At 48.7% G+C, this 19,779-nt stretch overlaps 1 protein-coding gene across 3 annotated transcripts in view; it reads left to right on the forward strand.

The window, feature by feature from the left end:
- The window catches only part of RPTOR (regulatory associated protein of MTOR complex 1), a 417,904-nt gene that overhangs the window by 311,660 nt on the left and 86,465 nt on the right, over window positions 1-19,779 (forward strand). For all 3 annotated transcript variants that reach the window (XM_063599478.1, XM_003831138.7, XM_055101956.2), the window contains one exon: window positions 18,485-18,559. In XM_063599478.1, coding sequence (XP_063455548.1) covers window positions 18,485-18,559 — 75 coding nt within the window. The remainder of the gene's footprint in view (window positions 1-18,484; window positions 18,560-19,779) is intronic.

The following is a 19,779-nucleotide window of genomic DNA, read 5'->3' on the forward strand; positions in this document are numbered from 1 at the left end:
CTGAGCTGGATGCGGGGAGCTGCTGCTCCTCCTCTCAGCACCGCTGAGGTTGACCTTGACCTCAGTTCAACCTTGAACCCTCCTGGGCCCAGTGCTCTGCACCTGGCTGTGACCAGGGAACGCTCCATAATGGTGACCTGAATACCATATATTTCAGCAAAATATTTTCCCTGCTACCCATTAAACTACAGATGACGAATGACTGCTTTGAAAGATTGGCTAAAGCACTGGATTTAAGAGTTAAAAACCTGAGTTTGATCCCATCACCCCATTTGCTCTGACAAGTCATTTTCACTTCCCTTGGCCATGATTAGCCTCTGTAAAATCATGAGCCTTCGGCCGTCTGCCTTCAGCCAGTTCCAGAGCTCAGAACCAGGACGTGGAAAACTGCGGTGTAAATTATAGAGGAACAGGAACAGGACCAGGAAGGGGCACCACGTAAATCTCACATCTCTCCTGCCTGTCTCTGTTACACTAAAACCTTTTCTTACTAAACAGAAAGCTTGGCTTTGTGGATCAGGACGCGAGAGGTGTGGGTCATTTCTATTTTACTCTTCTTCAAATTCACTGAAGAGCCACATTATGTAAACAAAGAGTGTTTGGCAGGAAGTCATTTTGAAACGTGGTTTCTGTCCTACACCCGTATCTTCGTCATCTACATGGACACACTTAGAAATGTCTTGGCACCTGGCCACGGATGAAGGACCATGTGTAGAGGCTCTGGGATGCACAAAACGGTGACCCTCACATGACACAAAGCCCAGGGTGAAGGGAGGAAGAGATGTCATCTGCATGCAGTGGTCTGGGATTACGGCCGCCTGAGCCTGCTCCCCAGCACCGCCAGTGCTGCAGGAACGTGTCTAAGCCAACTTTGATTCTCAGACTTCGTGTTTTTAGTACCTTTTAGGACCTGAAAATTGATGATGTCTTTATTTTTAGTCTCAGGGGTGGCTCTTGGTGAAAGGGGACAGCCTTCCTCGTACCTTCCTCATGACATTCTCACTGCATCCACAGCCCATCATGGTATTGCAGTGCAGGGCGTCTTGTTTAAAACTGGCTCTTGGTCCCGTGGATCTCCCAGGGCCTGTTGCTCTCGAGTGCCCCAAATGGCAGAACGTGGCCATGAGCACGGAGGCTGCAGCGCGCCTTCGTTTTACACCCTGCTCCAGGCAGATACCAGGGCCTCGGGTTTTATTATTCATGCTGCTGAAGGGGTCATCTGCTCAGTACTGCTTGGGGAGCTGTTCCCACAGCCAGCTGGGCATGCCCTTGCCTGCAGTGTTCTTGTAACTGCCTGCAGGCATCACAGGCCTTCCTGTGAATTAATTTCTTAACCAGCTTGTTGCACCTGCATGTTTAAAAGCAATCATTCCACTGAGGGGCATTTTGAAGTGTTTCCGGTAGAAACTGAGCCTCGTCTACCTCACCTGCCTCGCCCTTCCTTCCATCGTTACCCTGGCGATAACTTCCCAGAGATGAAAGTTCCCAGTGTTTTTGAGGGGTCATTCCTCTACTCCCTTCCCCTCCCCACGTCTGGCCGTGGATGTTGCTGGCAGTCCTCCGGATCTCCACCCCTACCCCCCATAATGTGTGCACCCCCTACAATGTGTGCATGCCCCTCTGTGTTGGTGATGGTCCTCCGAAGCTCCGCCCACCATGATGTCTGCTCCGCCCCCTCGTGTTGCTGGTGGTCCTCTGGAGCTCCGCCCACCATGATGTCTGCTCCGCCCCCTCCTTGTGTTGCTGGTGGTCCTCCGGAGCTCCGCCCACCATGATGTCTGCTCCGCCCCCTCCTCGTGTTGCTGGTGGTCCTCCGGAGCTCCGCCCCCACATGATGAGTGCCTCCTGCAGCCCCCAGCCGTCCCTGTGACTCCTGGGGCTTGCCATTGTGCAGATCGGGGTGCACGTGGTGTACAGACAGGTCCACCTGTGAAGATCGCAGAGCCTGCTCAGAGGTTCAGAGGTGCAGATAGAAGCCAGCCACTCCCCCAGTGTTCTCAGCATCCCCCTGCTGCCGCCAGCCGGCCCTCAGGACACACTTAAGAGTTTGAGAAGGATCGGAGCCCACTCAGGCTGGGCCCAGCGGAAGGGCGAGCCTGGGACCTCCCCTCATTTCCCAAGCACCTGTGGGCCACACCGTGTGTCCCATTGTGCCAGAAGCTCTGAGGGATTCATGGGGAGGCCTTAAAGAAGGTGGGCTCAGGCGGAAGAAAAGACGGAAGAACACCATGTGCCACCGGGGAGAAGTGTGTGCCGTTTACATGAGACAGAGCAGGGCACAGTGGTGACACTGATCTGATACAGATGGCACCGCACAGGACAAAGAGCACCAAGGGGGGCACATGAAGAAAGCCATCTGTCCAGGATTCTCCCAGGACTCTGATCCCAGAGGGCCTCCCCCAGCATCACTCCCCATGCCAGGTTACACTCCACTTCACACTACCAGCCAGAAATTACCAGGCAGATAGAATCAGGAAAATATGACCCGTAATGAAGAAAAGGAAATCAACCCATTAAAACCTGCTCAGAACTGCTGCAGGTGTTATCATTAGCAGGCCTAGTTAAAATATTAGAAGTCTACTCTACATATTCAAAAAGTTAAATTGAGACACAGAGAATATAAAAAGAACCCAACTTGAATTTCTAGAGATGAAAACTGCAATATGTGATGGGAAGAAATATACTTGATGGGGTTAACAACCAGTTAAGCATTGCAGGAAAAAACAGTACACAGTTAGGCACGGGGCTCACGTCTGTAATCTCAGCACTTTTGGAGGCTGAGGCAGACAGATCACTTGAGTAACCAGGATTTCAATACCAGCCTGAGCAACATGGTGAAACCTCGACTCTACATGAAAAAATACAAAACTCAGCCATGCATGTTGGCGCGTGCCTGTAGTCCCAGCCATTCAGAAGGCTGAGGCGGGAGAATCGCTTGAGCCCGGGAGGTCGAGGCTGCAAAGAGCCGTGATTGTGCCATGGCACTCCAGCCTAGGGAACAGAGTGAGGCCCTGCCTCAAAGAAAGAAAGAAAATAGCAATAGAAACTAACAAAAATGAAGCATGGTAAGAAAAGAAAAAAAAATTAATTAAAAGAATATTATTCCATTGTGGGACAACGGCAAGTGACATAACGTACTATTTGGGGGTCCATAAAGGAGGCTAGCAGAAAAAGTATTTGAAGAAACAATAGCTAAAATTTTTTTGAATTTGATGAAAATTATAAACCCACAGATCCACAAAGCTTAGCAAACCCTAAGCACAAGAAAACTACACGAAGGCATATCGCAATCAAATTACTTGAAAAACAGTGAGAAATTCAAAAGTCTAAAGGCAGCCAGTAAGGAGCAAAGGTGAGAATGACGGCAGGTTTCTTCTTACAGATTTCCTACAGATGGAAAAGGTGAGAGTGATGGCAGGTTTCTTCTTACAGATTTCCTACAGATGGAAAAGGTGAGAATGATGGCAGGTTTCTTCTCACAGATTTCCTACAGATGGAAAAGGCAGACAGCGGAACAGCATCTTTAAAGCAGAGAGAGAGACAGAGAAAGAGAAAAAACTGTCAACCCAGAATTCTATACCCACTGAAAATATATTTCCAAATGGAGGCAAAATAAAGACTTTTAAAGACATAGAAAAGATGAAAGCTTATCCCCGGCAGATCCACACTATAAGAAACGTGAAGTCCTTTAGCCTTGAGGAGAATACTCTTCAGAGGGAAACACGGTTCTACACAAAGGAATTCAAAGCAGCAGAAATGAGTACTATGTGGATAAATATGGGATTTTTTCTTCTTATTTAAATCTTCTTTAAAAGATAATTGTTTTAAGAAAAATAATAACAGTGTACTATGAATTTTTTTCAAGCCTTTTGCACTCTTAATTTTTTTTCCTTACAAGACAAGGTCTCATTCTGTTGCCCAGGCCTGATCACCGCTCACTGTAAGCTCACACTCCCTGGCTCAAGCCATCCTCCTGCCTCAGCCTCCCGAGTAGCCGGGATCACAGGCACAAGCCACGGCACCCCACAGAATGTATAACATTTGTAAGAGCAAAACATATGCTAACAGTAACAAAAAGATGGGGAGGAGAGACAATGAAGAAATACTATTGTAAGATTCTTGGACTTTGTTTGAAGTGGTCTCATATCACCTGCCTGAAGATGAACTGCAGTAGTCCATAAACCCTAAAGCTGCCACTCAAATTTTAAAAAGAATTACAGTTAATTAGCTGACAACAGAGATGATATGAAGTCATAAATATAGACAACACGGAAGGAAAAACATAACCAAGAGTAGATGCAACAAATAGAAAAGGGCAGGATGATAGATGGACACCTAATCCTGCCCGACACTGCAGTGTGGAGACTGAACGCCACAATGAGAAGGCAGAGGCCACCAGGCTGAAGAGCAAGAAAAAACCATACCATGGCTACAAGCAATGTACTTTTGGCATAAAGACACGAGTAGATTAAAGGCAAAAGGACGGGAAGAGCTCTGCCATGCAGGCACTAAGCAGAGGAAGGCTGCAGGGCCTATGTTAATATCAGACAGAGGAGGTTTGGGAGCAGAGAACGTTGCTAACAATAAAGATAGACATTTCATAATGCTACGGAAGTCCATTCATCATTCATCAAGAGAACGTCGCAGTCCTAAATGTCTATTCACCTAATAATAGAGTTTCAAAATACATCCAACAAAACTGATGGAACTTCGAGGAGAAGTAGATAAATCCGTAATTACATTTGGAGATTTCAGTGCTCCTTTCTCAGTAACTGACGGAACAAGCAGAAGAGAAATCAGTAGGAATAGTGGAGACTTGAGCAGCACTCTCCAGCAGCTGGGCCCTGACGTTTATAGAACACGCCACACAGCAGCCATGCAGCGCACAGAGGCTGTGCCACGATAGGCCAGACCCTTGGCCAAATAAACCTCAACAAATGTAAAGAACTGAAGCCTTACAGGCGTATTCTACAGCCACAGTGGAGTCAGACTCAAATCAATAATAGATAGTAGGAATGTCTCTAAGCACTTAGAAACAGAAACTTTTAGATAAATAAATGATTTTCATTTCATTCCATAAAATTTTAAGTAAATTATATTTATATATGTGCTTAATACAAAATAGGATATAAATATGTAATATTAAGATACATAGATATTATAAGTCATTAATAACAAAGATTTATATAAAATATTTATTACTATAAGTATGTATATATAATACATAATATAATGTACATATAATTATAAATACTTGCATTAAATAAATACATTATATAAACATGTATATTAAGATATAAAATAAATAGGTTGAGTATACGTGGACCCAGCTCTGAACAGTGCTGAGAGGGGAATGTGTAGCAGCTGCTAGACAATGCATTGGAAAAGAGGGACGGTCTCCAACCGGAGATCCCGGCTTCCACCTGAAGAGGGCAGCGTGAGTGGAGTAAACCCAGAGCTGTCGGCCAAAGGAAATGATACAAATCAGACTGCAGACTAATAAGAAAGAAAACAGTGAAACATCAAAATCTGTTGAACAAAACTTTTTTTTTAAAACACATGAATAAAACTGTGAAACACCACCCTGACTGATAAGGAAACAAAGAAGACACAAATTCCAGCATCAGGAATGATAGAGGTGACATCATGAAAGATTCTAGGGATATTAAAAGGATGATAAGCAAATATCATGAGCAACTTGATGTGAGAACGTTTGATAACTTGGATTCCTTGAGTGACACACGCCACTCACTCGGGAAGACGTCGTTAATCTGAATAGCACTATGCTTTTTTTTTTTTTAGAGACTGGGTCTCACCACATTGCCCAGGCTAGTTTTGAACTTCTGGGCTCCAGCGATGCTTCCACCTTGGCCTCCCAAAGTGCTGGGATTACAGCATGAGTCACTGTGCCTGTCACTACAAGTGGAATTTGTAGTGAAAACTTTTACTACAAAGAAAACTGCAGGTCCAGATGACTTCGCCAGTGAATTTTACTGAACATTAAGGAAGACGTATTTGGATGACATCTAAGCACCTTCCCATATCGTTCTATGAGGCCAGCATTACCTGATACCAAAGGTTAGACACGCGTTACAAGAAAAGAAAACTACAGATCAGTATTCTCTTGAACACAGGTACAAAAATGCTAAATAGAATTTTTGCAAATTAAATTCAATGCTATATAAAAACAATAAAACATGATCTAGTGGGATTTATTTCAGGGATGCAAACCTGTTTAAGGATTGAAAAATCAATGGATGCCTCTTCAGATTATTAAAGAATTATTTTTAAAGAGAGAAAAGTCCATGTAATTTACCATATTAAAAAAAGATGAAAACCATATTACCATCTCAAGAGATGCAGGCAAAGTATTTTAACAAAATCTGAGATCCACTTCTGATTTAAAAAAAAAAAACTCCCTGCAGACTCCTAATAGAAGGGAACTTCGTCTACCTGACAAACAGCATCTCCACAAACTTACAGCCAACACCACACAGTGGTGAAAGACTGAATGCAAGATGAAGCCATCTGTTCTTGTCACATCCCTCGACATTGTACTGGAAGTTCTAGGTAGTACAGTGAGTCAAGGAAAAAAAGGCATTCAAGTTCAAAAGGAAGAGGTTTAACTGTATTTTCAGACAGCATGATTGTCTATGTGGAGAATCCAGTTTAATCTATTTTAAAGTGCTACTAGAAAAAATTTAGTAAGTTTGCAGGTTATAAGATCAATATACAAAAATCAATTTATGTATATACACTAGCAATCAACAATTCGAAGTTGAAATTAAAATAGAGAACATTTACAATACCACTAAAAAAAAAAAGAAATACTTAGGGATACATTCTGACAAAAGGTGGGCAAGATCTGTACGCCAAAACTACAAACCGTTGTGCAAAGAAATGAAGGAAGACCTAAATAAATGAAGAGATCGTCCATTATCTTGATTTCTGCTTCTGAGATCCACGTGGAAATACAAAGGACCTACAGCAGGCAAAACAACTGTGAAAAAGAAAAACACAGTTGAAGGACTAATACTACCTGATTCCAAGAGTGACTGTAAATCCGCAGTACTCAAGATCGGAAATAGCTTCAAATGGACAAACAGATAATGGAACAGGAAGTAAGTCAGGGAATAGACCCATACGTATAAACACCTGCCCTGTGATGACATGCAGAAAATGAAAAGGCAAGACACAGACTGGGAAAATATTGACAAATCGTTTTTCTGTTAAAAACTTGTGGCAAGAGTATAGAAAGAACTCTCAAAAATCAATATGAAAACAAACACAAGCAGACAAAGAAAAGTGGGCGAAAGGTTTGAGCAGACACTTCACCAAAGAAATACAAATGGCAAATCAGCACATGAAACAATGCTGAATATCATTAGTCACCAGAGAAATGCAAACTGCACCCACAGTCATATACCACTGCACACCAAGTAGATGCCAGAAATGCAAACTGCACCCACAGTCTTATACCACTGCACACCAAGTAGATGCCAGAAATGCAAACTGCACCCACAGTCATATACCACTGCACACCAAGTAGATGCCGGAAATGCAAACTGCACCCACAGTCCTATACCACTGCACACCAAGTAGATGCCTAAGAAGCTGATGCTATCAAGTGTCGGCAAGGCCGTGGAGGAACTGGAACCCTCGTATGCTGCTGAGGGCAGTGCAAAGTGTGCACTACCGCTTTGCAAACTTATTTCACAGTTTCTTATAAAGATTAGCACACACTCAGCATACAATCCAGCCATTCCTTTCCTAGGTATTCCCCAAGAGAAATGGAAGCATGTCCACACAAAGGCTTGTACATGAATGTTCCTAGCAGCTTTATTTATAATGGCCAAAAACTGGGAATAGCCTAAATGTACATTAACAAGCGGATGAATAAGCAAACTGCAATCTCTCCATGCGATGAAATCGTACTCAACAATGAAAAGGCATGAACTGATCTCAAAATAATTAGATTGAGTGAAAGAAGCCAGTTTAAAGAAGGGTACCTGCTGTATGGTGCCATTCATTTAAAACTCTAGAAAATGCAAACTACAGTCACAGAAAGGAGATGAGCTGCTGCTGGGGGCAGGTGAGGGTGGGGGCACAGGGGCAGAAGAAAACGTCTGAGGGGCCAGACCCCACCTAGTCTGTGGCGGTAGCTTCACAGGTGTAGACGTACGTCCAAAATCTTCAAATTCCGTACTTCAAATTTATATGTCGCTTATACATCAATGAAGCGGCTAAAAAACTTCTCATTGTGGGACAGTCTACAAAGAACTGTACTGTTCCCTTCTAGATTTTATTTTATTTTGTTTATTTTTTCTGAGATAGAGCCTCACTCTGTCGCCCAGGCTGGAGCGCAGTGGGGCAATCTTGGTTCACTGCAACCTCCGCCTCCCGGGTTCAAGCGATTCTCCTGCCTCAGCCTCCCGAGTAGCTAGGACTACAGACGCCTGCCACCATGCCCGGCTAATTTTTATGTTTTTAGTGGACGAGGTTTCCCATGTTGGCCAGGCTGATCTCAATCTCCCGACCTCAAGTGATCTGCGCGCCTCAGCCTCCAAAGTGCTGGGATTACAGGCGTGAGCCACTACACCTGCCCCCCCTTCTAGATTTTTAATTCAAGAAACACCCCCAAAAATGTGGGGGGATTTATTCTCAAGACTAATATGTATCAGCTAAGTGCAGTTCCTAGTTGGATCCTGGATCAAAAATCAGAGGCTCACAGAGGACAGTTGTGAACAATTGGGAGGAATTTGACTCTGGACTGCGTGTCAGGCAGGAGGATTGGGAGGAGTTTGACTCCAGACTGCGTGTCAGGAGGGAGGACTGTGTCGCTGTCACATGTCTGGAGTGTGATCATGGCTTTGTGCTCATGGAAGCAAATGTCCTTTTCCTTAGGAATATTTCTGGGCAGAGCATCATGCTATCTGCAACTTTCACACAGTGCAGAAAAACACAGGGGATCGGGGGGCAGAAAGCAAACATGGCAGAGTATTTTTTGAAATTATCCTTAGGGTCATGTGATGGGACCAGAGCTCAAGAGCAGCAGAACTTCATGATGAGAAAGTCCAGGAGATGTGGCCACAGCTGTCCTCCGCTGGTCACACTTTGCAAGGATGGTGGTAGTGGTTGTTTTAATAAGTTCCTCAAGCCTGCTGTTAGCATTTGTGTATCTGCTAATTAGCAAGATTAAGGAGGGGGAGAGTTGATTAAGGACTCCCGTAGGCAAGGTTCCAGTTAATTGAGGGTTTTTCATAGATAAAATTAATACTCAGTCCAGACTGACCTTCTGAGTTATAGTTAATAAAGTTGTGGTTATGGTACCACCAGGGAACTCCAAGGGCGTAATGTCAGTGGATCTGGAAAGATGCTCTGTGACGGTATTCATGAAGTAAATCCAGATTTGGAAATTCAAAGAGGCTTCCCACTGGGAACAGGCTGCTGTGGTCCCCAGAAGGAACCCGCGCTATGAAGAAAAGGCAGATGAGAGAGTCATAGAATTTTGTTTCTGCAGCCCCCATGTCTCTGCTGGTTCTCCTACCCGTGCTCAAATTCTCTACTGTTTTCTCTGCAAAGTCGTTCACCACAGTTCGTGTATGCTGGCATTGATAGCCTCTCCTCTTCCTGCTTCTCCACTTTTCCCCACTCCCCCTTCCTCACACACGTACACGCAAAACTCAATTCAAAAAATGTGCAAGGTTAGCTTTCTCTGTCATCCAGCGATGACTCAGTCTCACCAAGGGGGCAAGAGAGTGCCATCTAGAGCGTGTGTCCCTGCTGGTCCCACAGCAGAAGGCAGTGCCCTGGTGGGGGCTAGTCTAGTTAGGACCTGAGCAAACATTTTACTTGTGTCCCGAACTCTTGTTCCTATAGTTTCTATCTTAACAAATTTTATTTTTTAGAACAGTTTTAGATTTACAGAAAACTGGAAAAGGTAGTAGATAGAGTTCTCACGTACCCTACACCCAATTTTCCCTGTTGACATCTTCTATTAGTACAACATGTTTGTCACAACAGTCAATGAACTTATGTTGATCAGTTATTAACTGCAGTTGATACTCTCATCAGATTTTCTTGCTAATGTCCTTTTTCTGTCCCAGGATCCCACATGACATTGAGTCCTCATGTCTTCTTGGGCTTCTCTTGGCCGTGACAGTTTCCCAGACTCTCCTTGTTTTTGATGACCTTGACAGCTTTCAGGGGTACTGGTCAGGGATTTTGTAGACTGGCCCTCTGTTTTGATTTGCCCAATTTTTTTTTCGTTTGAGACGGAGTCTCACTCTGTCACCCAGTCTGGAGTGCAGTGGCGCGATCTCGGCTCACTGCAACCTCTGCCTCCTGTGTTCACGCCATTCTCCTGCCTCAGCCTCCCGAGTAGCTGGGATTATGGGCGCCCGCCACCACGCCCGGCTAATTTTTTTGTATTTTGTTTAGTAGAGATGCAGTTTCACCATGTTAGTCAGGATGGTCTCGATCTCCTGACCACGTGAGCCACCGCTCCCGGCCATGCCCAATGTTTTTGTCCTGATTAGATTGGGATTTGGAGAGGAAGACCAGAGAGGGGAGTGCCCTTCTGGTCCCGTCATAATGAGGGTGCATGCTGTTGGAATGGCAGATCCCTGGTGGCGCTGGCCTGGGTCCCTGGCTGAGGTGGAGCTGACCCGGCTGAGGTCAGGCTTCCCCCGGGTGAAGCCGCTGCTGCCGCCCCTTCCGGAACGGGCTGCTCTTTGGAAGGAAGTCGCTTGCATGTGCTAGGATTTTGTTGCCTAAACTGCTTTATGTCTGTGGTTAAGTTATTCCTTCCTGCAGTTTCATTATCTTTTTAGGGTCTAAATATAGTTCTTTTAATTTCCTCTTGTTATTTATATAGGCTTACTGTATAAGGCTTAGTCTTGGAGTTGTTTTATTTTATTACATTTTGTTTTGCATTTCTGGGATTTTTTAGTATTCCTTCTTTCAGTTTGCCCCTTCTTGAGCTAACCTTCCTGCAGTACCATCTTCCAGCTGACTGTCAGTGGATGAGGTGGAAACAGTTGTACCCTTTCTGCAGGGAGCTTTGCCAGTTAGGGACCCTTCAGGAGTAGTCAGGAACGCGCCTGTGCCCACAGTTGGGTGAGTCCCAGGAACGGCAAAAATGTCACCTAGCGTTCCCCCTGCTCATCTAACATAGTTTAATTGCCTTGACGGTCCATGGAATTTCCAAACTAGTGGTTGTGATATGCAGAAAATCAACAAGATTGCATTGCTAGGGAGCACGTTTGTGAAGCTGGCGTCTTCCACAGAAGCTGTCATCAGCGAGGAGGGGCTGTTGAGGGGACACATTTGTGAAGCCAGCATCTTCCACAGAAGCTGTCATCAGCGAGGAGGTGCCGTTGAGGGGACTCCGGGTGATGCTTTCGTCATTTGGAAAGTAGCACTGCTGTGCAGAATGGCCTCTTTTTAGCCATCCTCCTAGTTCCATGTGGAGCCCTCAGAATGGGTTTTACTCCGGGCAGATTCCAACACACCCTCATGCTCTCCCGGGAGAACTGCGGACCAGGAAGGCAGAGGCCCCTTCCTCCCACCCCCATGGAAGCCAGACCACACGAGCTGGGCCACCCAGCTGTCCCAGCACTGGGTCGGTCCTGGGAGACCATCCACCCCGGAAGAGACCAGGCTAGGTGACATGCACATTGGTGACAGGCCAGGCTGCAGGGAACTGGGTCTGTCGGTGCCCCCTGGGAAGGTGGGAGGTGTTTGGCTGGAGGGAGACAGTTGTATCAGCTGCCTCTGGGTTGCCAGGAATGAAATGAACAAAAGAGAGAGGAACCCGGAGGGGGCTGTCTGCCCAGCCATCCCAGTTCCAGGCTCTTTTCGCCTGCACCCAGGCAGACTAGACCGAGCGCTGGCAGAGGTGACGGCTCGCCCTTTGCAAGATGGATGGGCACAACGGGGCCCTGGCAGGTGGAGGTAGCACGGCAGGCTGTGCCGAGGGCGACCACAGAGGCTGTCTCTGTGTGGCAACTTCAGGGCCCCATGATTGATGGTTAGGCTGCTTGGAACCTGATCAAATCTCAGCTCAGCCTGCTGGGTGTGAGCAAGGGAGAGGGGATGGGGAGCCTGGTCAGCCCAAAGCGGGCCCCCCACCACTGAGGAGGCCCGGGGGGGGACCCCCAGCCTGACTTCTCCCTGCTCATGGCTGGCTCCTGTCCCACACTCTTTCGCTACTGTATTTCCTCTTCTTAGTATTAGAATTTGGATGAGAAAGGCACCACAGTTTTGACCTGAGGTCAAGGCTGCGTTCGTTGCAGGTCCAGAAGGCTGCAGCTCAGACATCTACTCCAGCCAGAAATGCCCGGGGCTCTGTGCGGTTCCAAGGGCTCCTTTGCCGGCCCTGCCACTGGGCATAGGGAGCCCCTCCACTGCTCACCGCAGACAGAGCAGCTCTCCAGTGGGAAGCAGGTCCTGGGTGTGATTGGCATACGTGATCTGGAATTGTGATGTTTCTCCACAGCCCAAACATGAGTTCTTTTATTCATTCATCAAACATTTACTGAGTGGCTAATAGGAACCAGGACATGCTGCCTCCTGGGACTAATAAAGACTAATAATGCATGTTTTTGTCCTCACAGAGCTGAAATCTAGCCCGGAAGGTGGAGGGTGGAAATGGCTAACTCAAATGCAGCAGCTTGGGAAGTGCAGTCCAAGTCCCTGCAAAGGGTGGGGAGAGAAGCCTTTGCAGAGGCTGTTGCCCGCGGACAGGGCCCCAGGCGGAGAGGACAAAGGCCCAGCAGGCAGAGGGAGCTCACCACATTCCCAAAGCCGCAAAACAATGAGCTCGGTGTGCCCCAAAGTCTGAGGAGCTGAGGAGAAAGGGGAAGATGAGTTTCTTTGTTCAGAGATGTTTCTCAGTCACCACTGTCACACTGCTGGGTTATTGACACCAGAATGTGAAGAATCTCACTGTCAGTGCCACATGTGGGAGGGCATTGCTTACCATGACTCAGCGTGGCCTCAGGGACAGTGCGTCAGGCCCGGCAGGACAGCACTCGGTCTGTGCTGGGGAAGTCGTGCATACGTGCAGAGATACAGACATGTGGACCCAAGTCAGCCCCGGGCTGAGCAGCGGGTACCCCGGAAGGGATGGGCAGTGGAATAAGGATTACATGTAGGGGCAGAGGATGTCTCAGTCTGTACCTGTCTATAGCATTTTAATGTTTGATCCTTGATACCTACAAATTTTAGGACAGGTTCGAAAAAGATTGAAAAAGATGGAAAGCATGCCAGTGGTTTTGCTATGGACATCAGATGCAGCATTCAGGGCCACTGTAGACGTGGGTATGTCTGGCCTGAGAATAACTAAAGGGCTTTTTTTTTTTAGACAGTCTTGCTCTGTCACCAGGCTGGAGTGCAGTGACATGATCTCGGCTCACTGCAACCTCCACCTCCCGGGTTCAAGCGATTTTCCTGCCTCAGCCTCCCAAGTAACTGGGACCACAGGCGCGTGCCACCACGCCCGGCTAATTTTTGTGTTTCTAGTAGAGATGGGGTTTCACCGTGTTAGCCAGGATGGTCTCCATCTCTTAACCTCATGATCCACCCGCCTCGGCCTCCCAAAGTGCTGGGATTAGAATTAACCATTTACAGAAAATCAATATGTCTATATTAATATATATATTTATGTTGAAATATCTTGCCTCACTTGGCGAGTGGGGAATACACTGTGCCTAGGGGTGAAGGTCTGAGGCGGAAAGCTGGTCTTCCACTGCTCGGTGGACGTTCTGCTGAAGTCGTGAAGAGCAGTGAGCCCTTGTGACCGGTAAACAGAAATCCCTGCTTCGGTATCATTTCCCCAGGCATTAGCAGTTTCATTGGCACCCACCATTGTGAAAACGCTGCACATATCAACATCTCAGCACAGCCCTCCATCTGCCTGCAGATGACTTCCCCGGTAGCATCCTCACGTTACGGTAACACACCACCGAAGGCTCACTCAGGAGCTGTTTTCTTGTTGGAAACTTTCTTTCCTTCCCAGCACCCCTGCTCATAACAAGGGCTAAGCTCTTCTACCCAGTGGACATGAAACATGGCCCGTATCTCTGTGATTGTCTCTGTGTTCACGTCAGAACGCGCGTGGTAGGGTGTTCGCGTGAAATCGCTCAGGGCTTGGCTCATCATCCTGCCTCCTTACACCTTCCCCGTCAGGCACGGTGGTCTGTTAGCCTGGGCGTAATTCTTGTGTTCCTGCTTCTCCATAAAATAATCCTTAAAATCTTTGTTAAGGAGAATAAAGGGAGGGTCTCTTCCCATGGCATCTTTTGCCAGAATATTCAGAGGAAGAAAGCCCGCCCTGGCCTTACGGGTGCACCTTGTAGGAGGCAGGGCCTTGGCCAGGGGCTCCTCCTGGTCTCTGCCCCATTGTCGTGTCTGCTTGCAAACCACATCTTTAGTTGCTGCAACAACGAATACATGCTTGCATCTTCCCACTTTGTGTTTGCTCTTCTTCTCTTCCTCACCTCCCTTTTCCGCATTTAAAAAAATATAAATTCCTGAAACCTGAGACACAGAAGAATCAAAATTGGCTTCAGTGTGTGGTGAGGGAAGGGGGCTTGCTCAGGAAAAAAAATTTCATGTTCATGCTCTTTCCTCTCCACCTGCTTTCTACTCTGGCCTTCACATGTCACCACCATAGCTTGATCTGGGAGAAAACAAGCACAGCAAGATGGAGCCTGTTGAGAGGGCGGCTTTGGCAGATTCACGCTGCCGGCACCGTGCTGTTCATCTGAGCCCCGAGTCTCTGCTGGGTCTTGCCACCAAGCCCCTCCGCCCAGGATGTGTGTGTTGCCTGCCAGGTCTTCCACCAAGCCCGTGCCACGCAGGGTGTGTGTGTCACCTGCTGGGTCTTCACACCGAGCCCCTCCGCCCAGGATGTATGTGTCGCCTGCCGTGTCTTCTCACCGAGCCCGTGCCACGCAGGGTGTGTGTGTCGCCTGCCGTGTCTTCCCACTGAGCCCGTGCCACGCAGGGTGTGTGTGTCGCCTGCCGGGTCTTCCACCGAGCCCGTGCCACGCAGGGTGTGTGTGTCGCCTGCTGGGTCTTCCCACCGAGCCCGTGCCGCCCAGGATGTGTGTGTGTCGCCTGCTGGGTCTTCCCACCGAGCCCGTGCCACGCAGGGTGTGTGTGTTGCCTGCTGGCTGCCGTTCTGCGCGTGTGTGGTTTCAAGTCTTGTTTCCTCTTCTGTTTAACGAGGCCCTTGGTCTAAGTGTGCTTGTAATTTGGGCGAGTGAGCAGCAGCCGAGAGAGTCCACCCCAGTCCCCCTAGCCAGCGAAGTGGGAGCTCCCAGGTTCCTGCCTGCGGGGAGGGTGGGGGCGGTTTGAGTTAGTGAAAATGTGTGTATTAAACAGATATGTAAATGACCCCTGCCGAGCGCTGAAAGTGAGGGTATGAAAAGGCATCATCATCCGTGGTTCCCACCTGGCACAATGACCGTATCAGAACAGACATCTGGTAGTATACACCACAGAGTTGCCAGACTCCGATACCGAGGGCACGTCTAAGTTCTCCCACCCTGATTTGCGTGCCTCAAATTCAGAATTAGTGAGATTTGAGTCAGTGATGCTTCATTACACTCTCGTGAGACATGTTTGAGGAGCTTCACCGTGAATGTGTGAGCTTCGATTTGACTCGTGGAACCTCTGGTTAAAACAAAGGAAGGTGCCTTCATTCTCAGAACCCAGTGCTTTTTCTGCTGCCCTGGCCCTCTGGGCTGAGTCTTTACGTGGACGGCGGTCGATGCATCTCAGTTTATTTGTCAAAACCTTCAGCTAAAGCCAGTTGTTGCTTGAAAACTGCCTGCTTAATTGGCCTCCTCAGCTCGGGGGAGCAGCTTGCCATCTGAGGCCGGCGCCGGGCTCCCCGACCACCCGCTCCCCATCGTGCTCAGCTCTCATTCCAGCAGCCCAGCCCATAACCCGCCTCATCAGTGTATTGATGTGAGGCAGAAACACCTCATTGTAAGAGCACCCCTGAGAAATGGCGGGGTTAGGGGCTTCTGGGCTGCATAACCAGCAGATTCCCTCTGCAAAACCGCTCCTGCCTCAGTGGGAAAGGGCCAGCCGTGCAGGGCTGCACTGGAGAGCCGTTCTCTTCTTGATCCTCAGGCATCCAGTTCTTAAAATTCCGGCCCTCTGTCCTTGCATGGCCTTCGTCCTCTGGAAAGGAGCATGCTGGGAGCTGGCAGAACGCACGCCTCACTCTGTCGATGCAGTGTCTGTCACTGCTCAGTTTCTAGGTATTGATCCCAGAAACCCATGCTCTGTGGGTCCCTCTCCAAGAAACACAGCATCCATGATTTGTACATCGCACTGCAGTTTCAGACTGCTTTCACATGCGTGGTTTCGTCTCTGACTCCACGACCTGAGCACAGATTTTTTTTTTCTTTTTTTTTGAGACGTAGTCTTGCTCTGTCGCCCAAGCTGGAATGCAGTGGTGCGATCTCAGCTCACTACAGCCTCCGCCTCCCAGGTTCCAGCGATTCTCCTGCCTCAGCCTCCCGAGTAGCTGGGACTACAGGCACGCACCACCACACCCTGCTAATTTTTGTATTTTTTAGTAGAGACAGGATTTCACCATATTGACCAGGCTGGTCTTGAACTCCTGACCTTGTGACCCACCTGTCTCAGCCTCCCAAAGTGCTGGGATTATAGGCATGAGCCACCGCGCCCGGCTGAGCACAGATTTTTAAAACTTTACCTGGGTCCCTGACTAGTAAGAGGGAGAACCTGGACTTGAAACTTAGTTTTGTTTCAAATCTTGCCCCTTTTCCTCGGGTTTTGGGCAAAAACTTCCCGAAGTATTATCGTTACCCCTGAATATCCAAGGCAGGATCATTTTATTCCCTTCCAGAGCCAGCACTTGCAGAAGTGTCCCCAAGTTAGGCAGCCTGGTGTGGCTTCCGGTAACACTGCCAGCCTCAGAGCCGGCCTGTTTCCTCCAGGACGCCCACAGGACCCTCGGAAGCCCCTTCCTCTAGGGGCCCGTCCCTCCTCCTTCCCCAGGCCCCGTCCCCCGCCTTGCCCTCTGAAAGTGGTCTTCAGCACCACCCGATAAGCGGTGACTTCTCATCTTAGAAGCCTGGCTTGGGTCAGGTTCTGCGTTTCGGCTGTGCGCGCCCCTGAGCAGCCCTGCTTGTGTCTCATCATCGATGCCTCAGCTGCAGTGTGCCCCACTGTAACCCTTCTGGGATGAAAACGCAACCCACCTCTTCAGTGGGCAGCCCTCCACTTGGATCCTCGCATCCCTGGCATCATCTCCGTCCTCTGTCCTTGCTGACCCAGCTCCAACCCAGCCTGTCTGACCCGTAGCCCACCTGCCATGTCCTTCCCGGCTGCAGCTCCTGCTGGGCTCTGCAGCCCCTCCTGCCCAACGCCACCTGCCCCCGCCTGCCCTGCTCCTGCTTGCCCTTCCCCTGCCCCTGCCCCTGCCTACCCTGCCCCCGCCTGCCCTGCCCCTTTCTCCTCCCACTCCCACATCCCAGGCCTGGACCTGCCATTTCCTAGCAGCACGGAGTCTTTGCCCTCGATCCCACCCTTCCCCTTCTTCCCTCACTGCCCTGGACAGTTCTGTCTGGTCATCAGCATGGAGAGGTCTCCAAAAAGTACAAGACCCTCCCTCCCCCCGCTTTCCAAGCACCCTATGGTGCCTCTCGCTGCTCCTTCAGGAACTGTGAGCAGGGCACAAATACCTAGTGCCCAGCACCCAGTAGGCCCTCACAACTGTGCCGAGCCATGGCCGCGTGGCTGTGATTGTGCTGACAGCACACAGTAGGTCCTCACGACTGAGGCGAGCCATGGCCGCGTGGCTGTGAATGTGTAGACAGGCACAGAATGGCCTGAAGCATGGGAAGGTCGCCTGCCTGACAGCAGCTTTAGCACCAGGAAACCTCCCACCTTGGGGCTGCCCCTGAGGGTGAACGAGTGGGGCCAGTGGGAAGCACCTGCTCAAGTGGGACTGTGCACACAAATCGCTGGGAATTACTGCCTCACACACGATTGGTTTTCAGCATTTTGTAAGTCCAAGCAAACCCCCAAGAAAAGCTTGAGCGGGACCGGGTCTGCACCAACAGGCTGGTTCTGAGTGAGTGCTGGATGGATGTGCTCCAGTGTGGAGGGCAGAGGGAGGGAGCGGGAGCCCTGGAGAGGAGCGGGGTGCAGGCAGGGGCTGCAGGGCGCTCCCCAGCAGGTGCCCGGACATTGTAAAAGAAAACGTCTGGGAGCTGCTTTCCTCTGGGCGTTGGTGGGATCCCTCCCCTTCTTAGCCAAGGAAAGCATGTCTGCAGGCGCCGGCTGCAGCTGTTTTTCAAATGAAAACTGGGCTTGAAAGGAGGAAATAATTGAGGTATAAGAAGTCCCTGCCCTCATTCGTTCACGCACCATGAGAAGCTTGTGGCATCTGCGGGACACGGCACTCACTGCCTCTCCTCTGTCTCTTTCTGTCCAGTCGTGCCAGGCGGACCTCGTGAAGGACAACGGCCACAAGTACTTCCTGTCGGTCCTGGCGGACCCCTACATGCCAGTAAGGACGGGGCAGCACGCTCTCCACGGGCTTGGGACTCAGCACTCGCCTCTGCCCACACGCTGCACTGCGGTGGGGCCTTTTGACGGGGGCTACAGGAGAAAGGTCAAGGGTCACGGCAGGGGCCACGTCCACGGGGTCAGCAACTGCTTCACGTTAGACATGGCCCTTTGCTTACTACCATGAGCGCAGCTGTTGTTTCGTGTCCGTCTCTAAACAAGAGCTCAGTTAACCCAGACACATGGGTGGTTTTAGTTTATTTTAGTCTCTTTTCACCGGCACTTCTTTGCAAAATAGTCAAATCCACTCTCCCTGCTGTCTGCCGCGTTAGACGAGTGAGCGCCGCACGTCTGTAATGTGAGAGTTCAGGCGCCTGGGAAGGTCTTGGAGCACAACAAGATATCGAAGCACCCCATTTCAGGAAGGAAGGGAGAGAGGAAAGGAAGGAAAGAAGGTTGTTTGAAAGTTTAAATTTTCAGTATTCTTTATTGTATTAAATTGTTTGAAAATTAGTAATCCATGAATAGGGTGTATAGTTATTCTATAAATGTTTCATAATGTTTTAATTTCTAACTCCCAGCTTAGTAATGAGAACAAAATAGATATATCCTAAATAATTCTTTAACATAACTTAATATTGCCAGAATATTTAAACATATTAGCTAGTTTACACAGTGTTCGGTGGCTTTGGCTGTATAAAGGAACTTTTGCATGTAATTTCACCCCCTAGTTGGTTTTCTAAGCTAAAGGATTTTTTAAAACACAAAACAAACAGGACTATTTTCCAAAAGGTAAACAGTATATGCACTTTATGTTGTATTGAAACATCACAGGCAGTTAAAGTTGATACTTCGTATCAGTTTTGGAAACCATCACTTCCCATTCTTAAGAGTAAGGAAGAAAGCAAATCCCACATGAAGAAGTGAGGAAGAATGCTCACTGGCGACTTGGGCGCGAGCGTGAGCTAAGCTCACATGAACGGCCCCACCTCAGCCACGAGCCTGCGGAAGTTTTGAGGACACAGCCAGGTTTGAAAGAATGAAAAGGAGGCTGGGTATGGTGGCTCACACCTGTAATCCCAGCACTTTGGGAGGCCAAGGCTGACGGACTGCTTGAGCTCGGGAGTTCGAGACCAGCCTGGGCGACATGGTGAAACCCCGTTTCTACCAAAAATACAAAAAAATTCGTCTGGCGTTGTGGCACACGCCTGTGGTCTCAGC

This window comes from Pan paniscus, chromosome 19 (genome assembly GCF_029289425.2).
Source record: "Pan paniscus chromosome 19, NHGRI_mPanPan1-v2.0_pri, whole genome shotgun sequence".
Taxonomy (NCBI): Eukaryota; Metazoa; Chordata; class Mammalia; order Primates; family Hominidae; genus Pan; species Pan paniscus.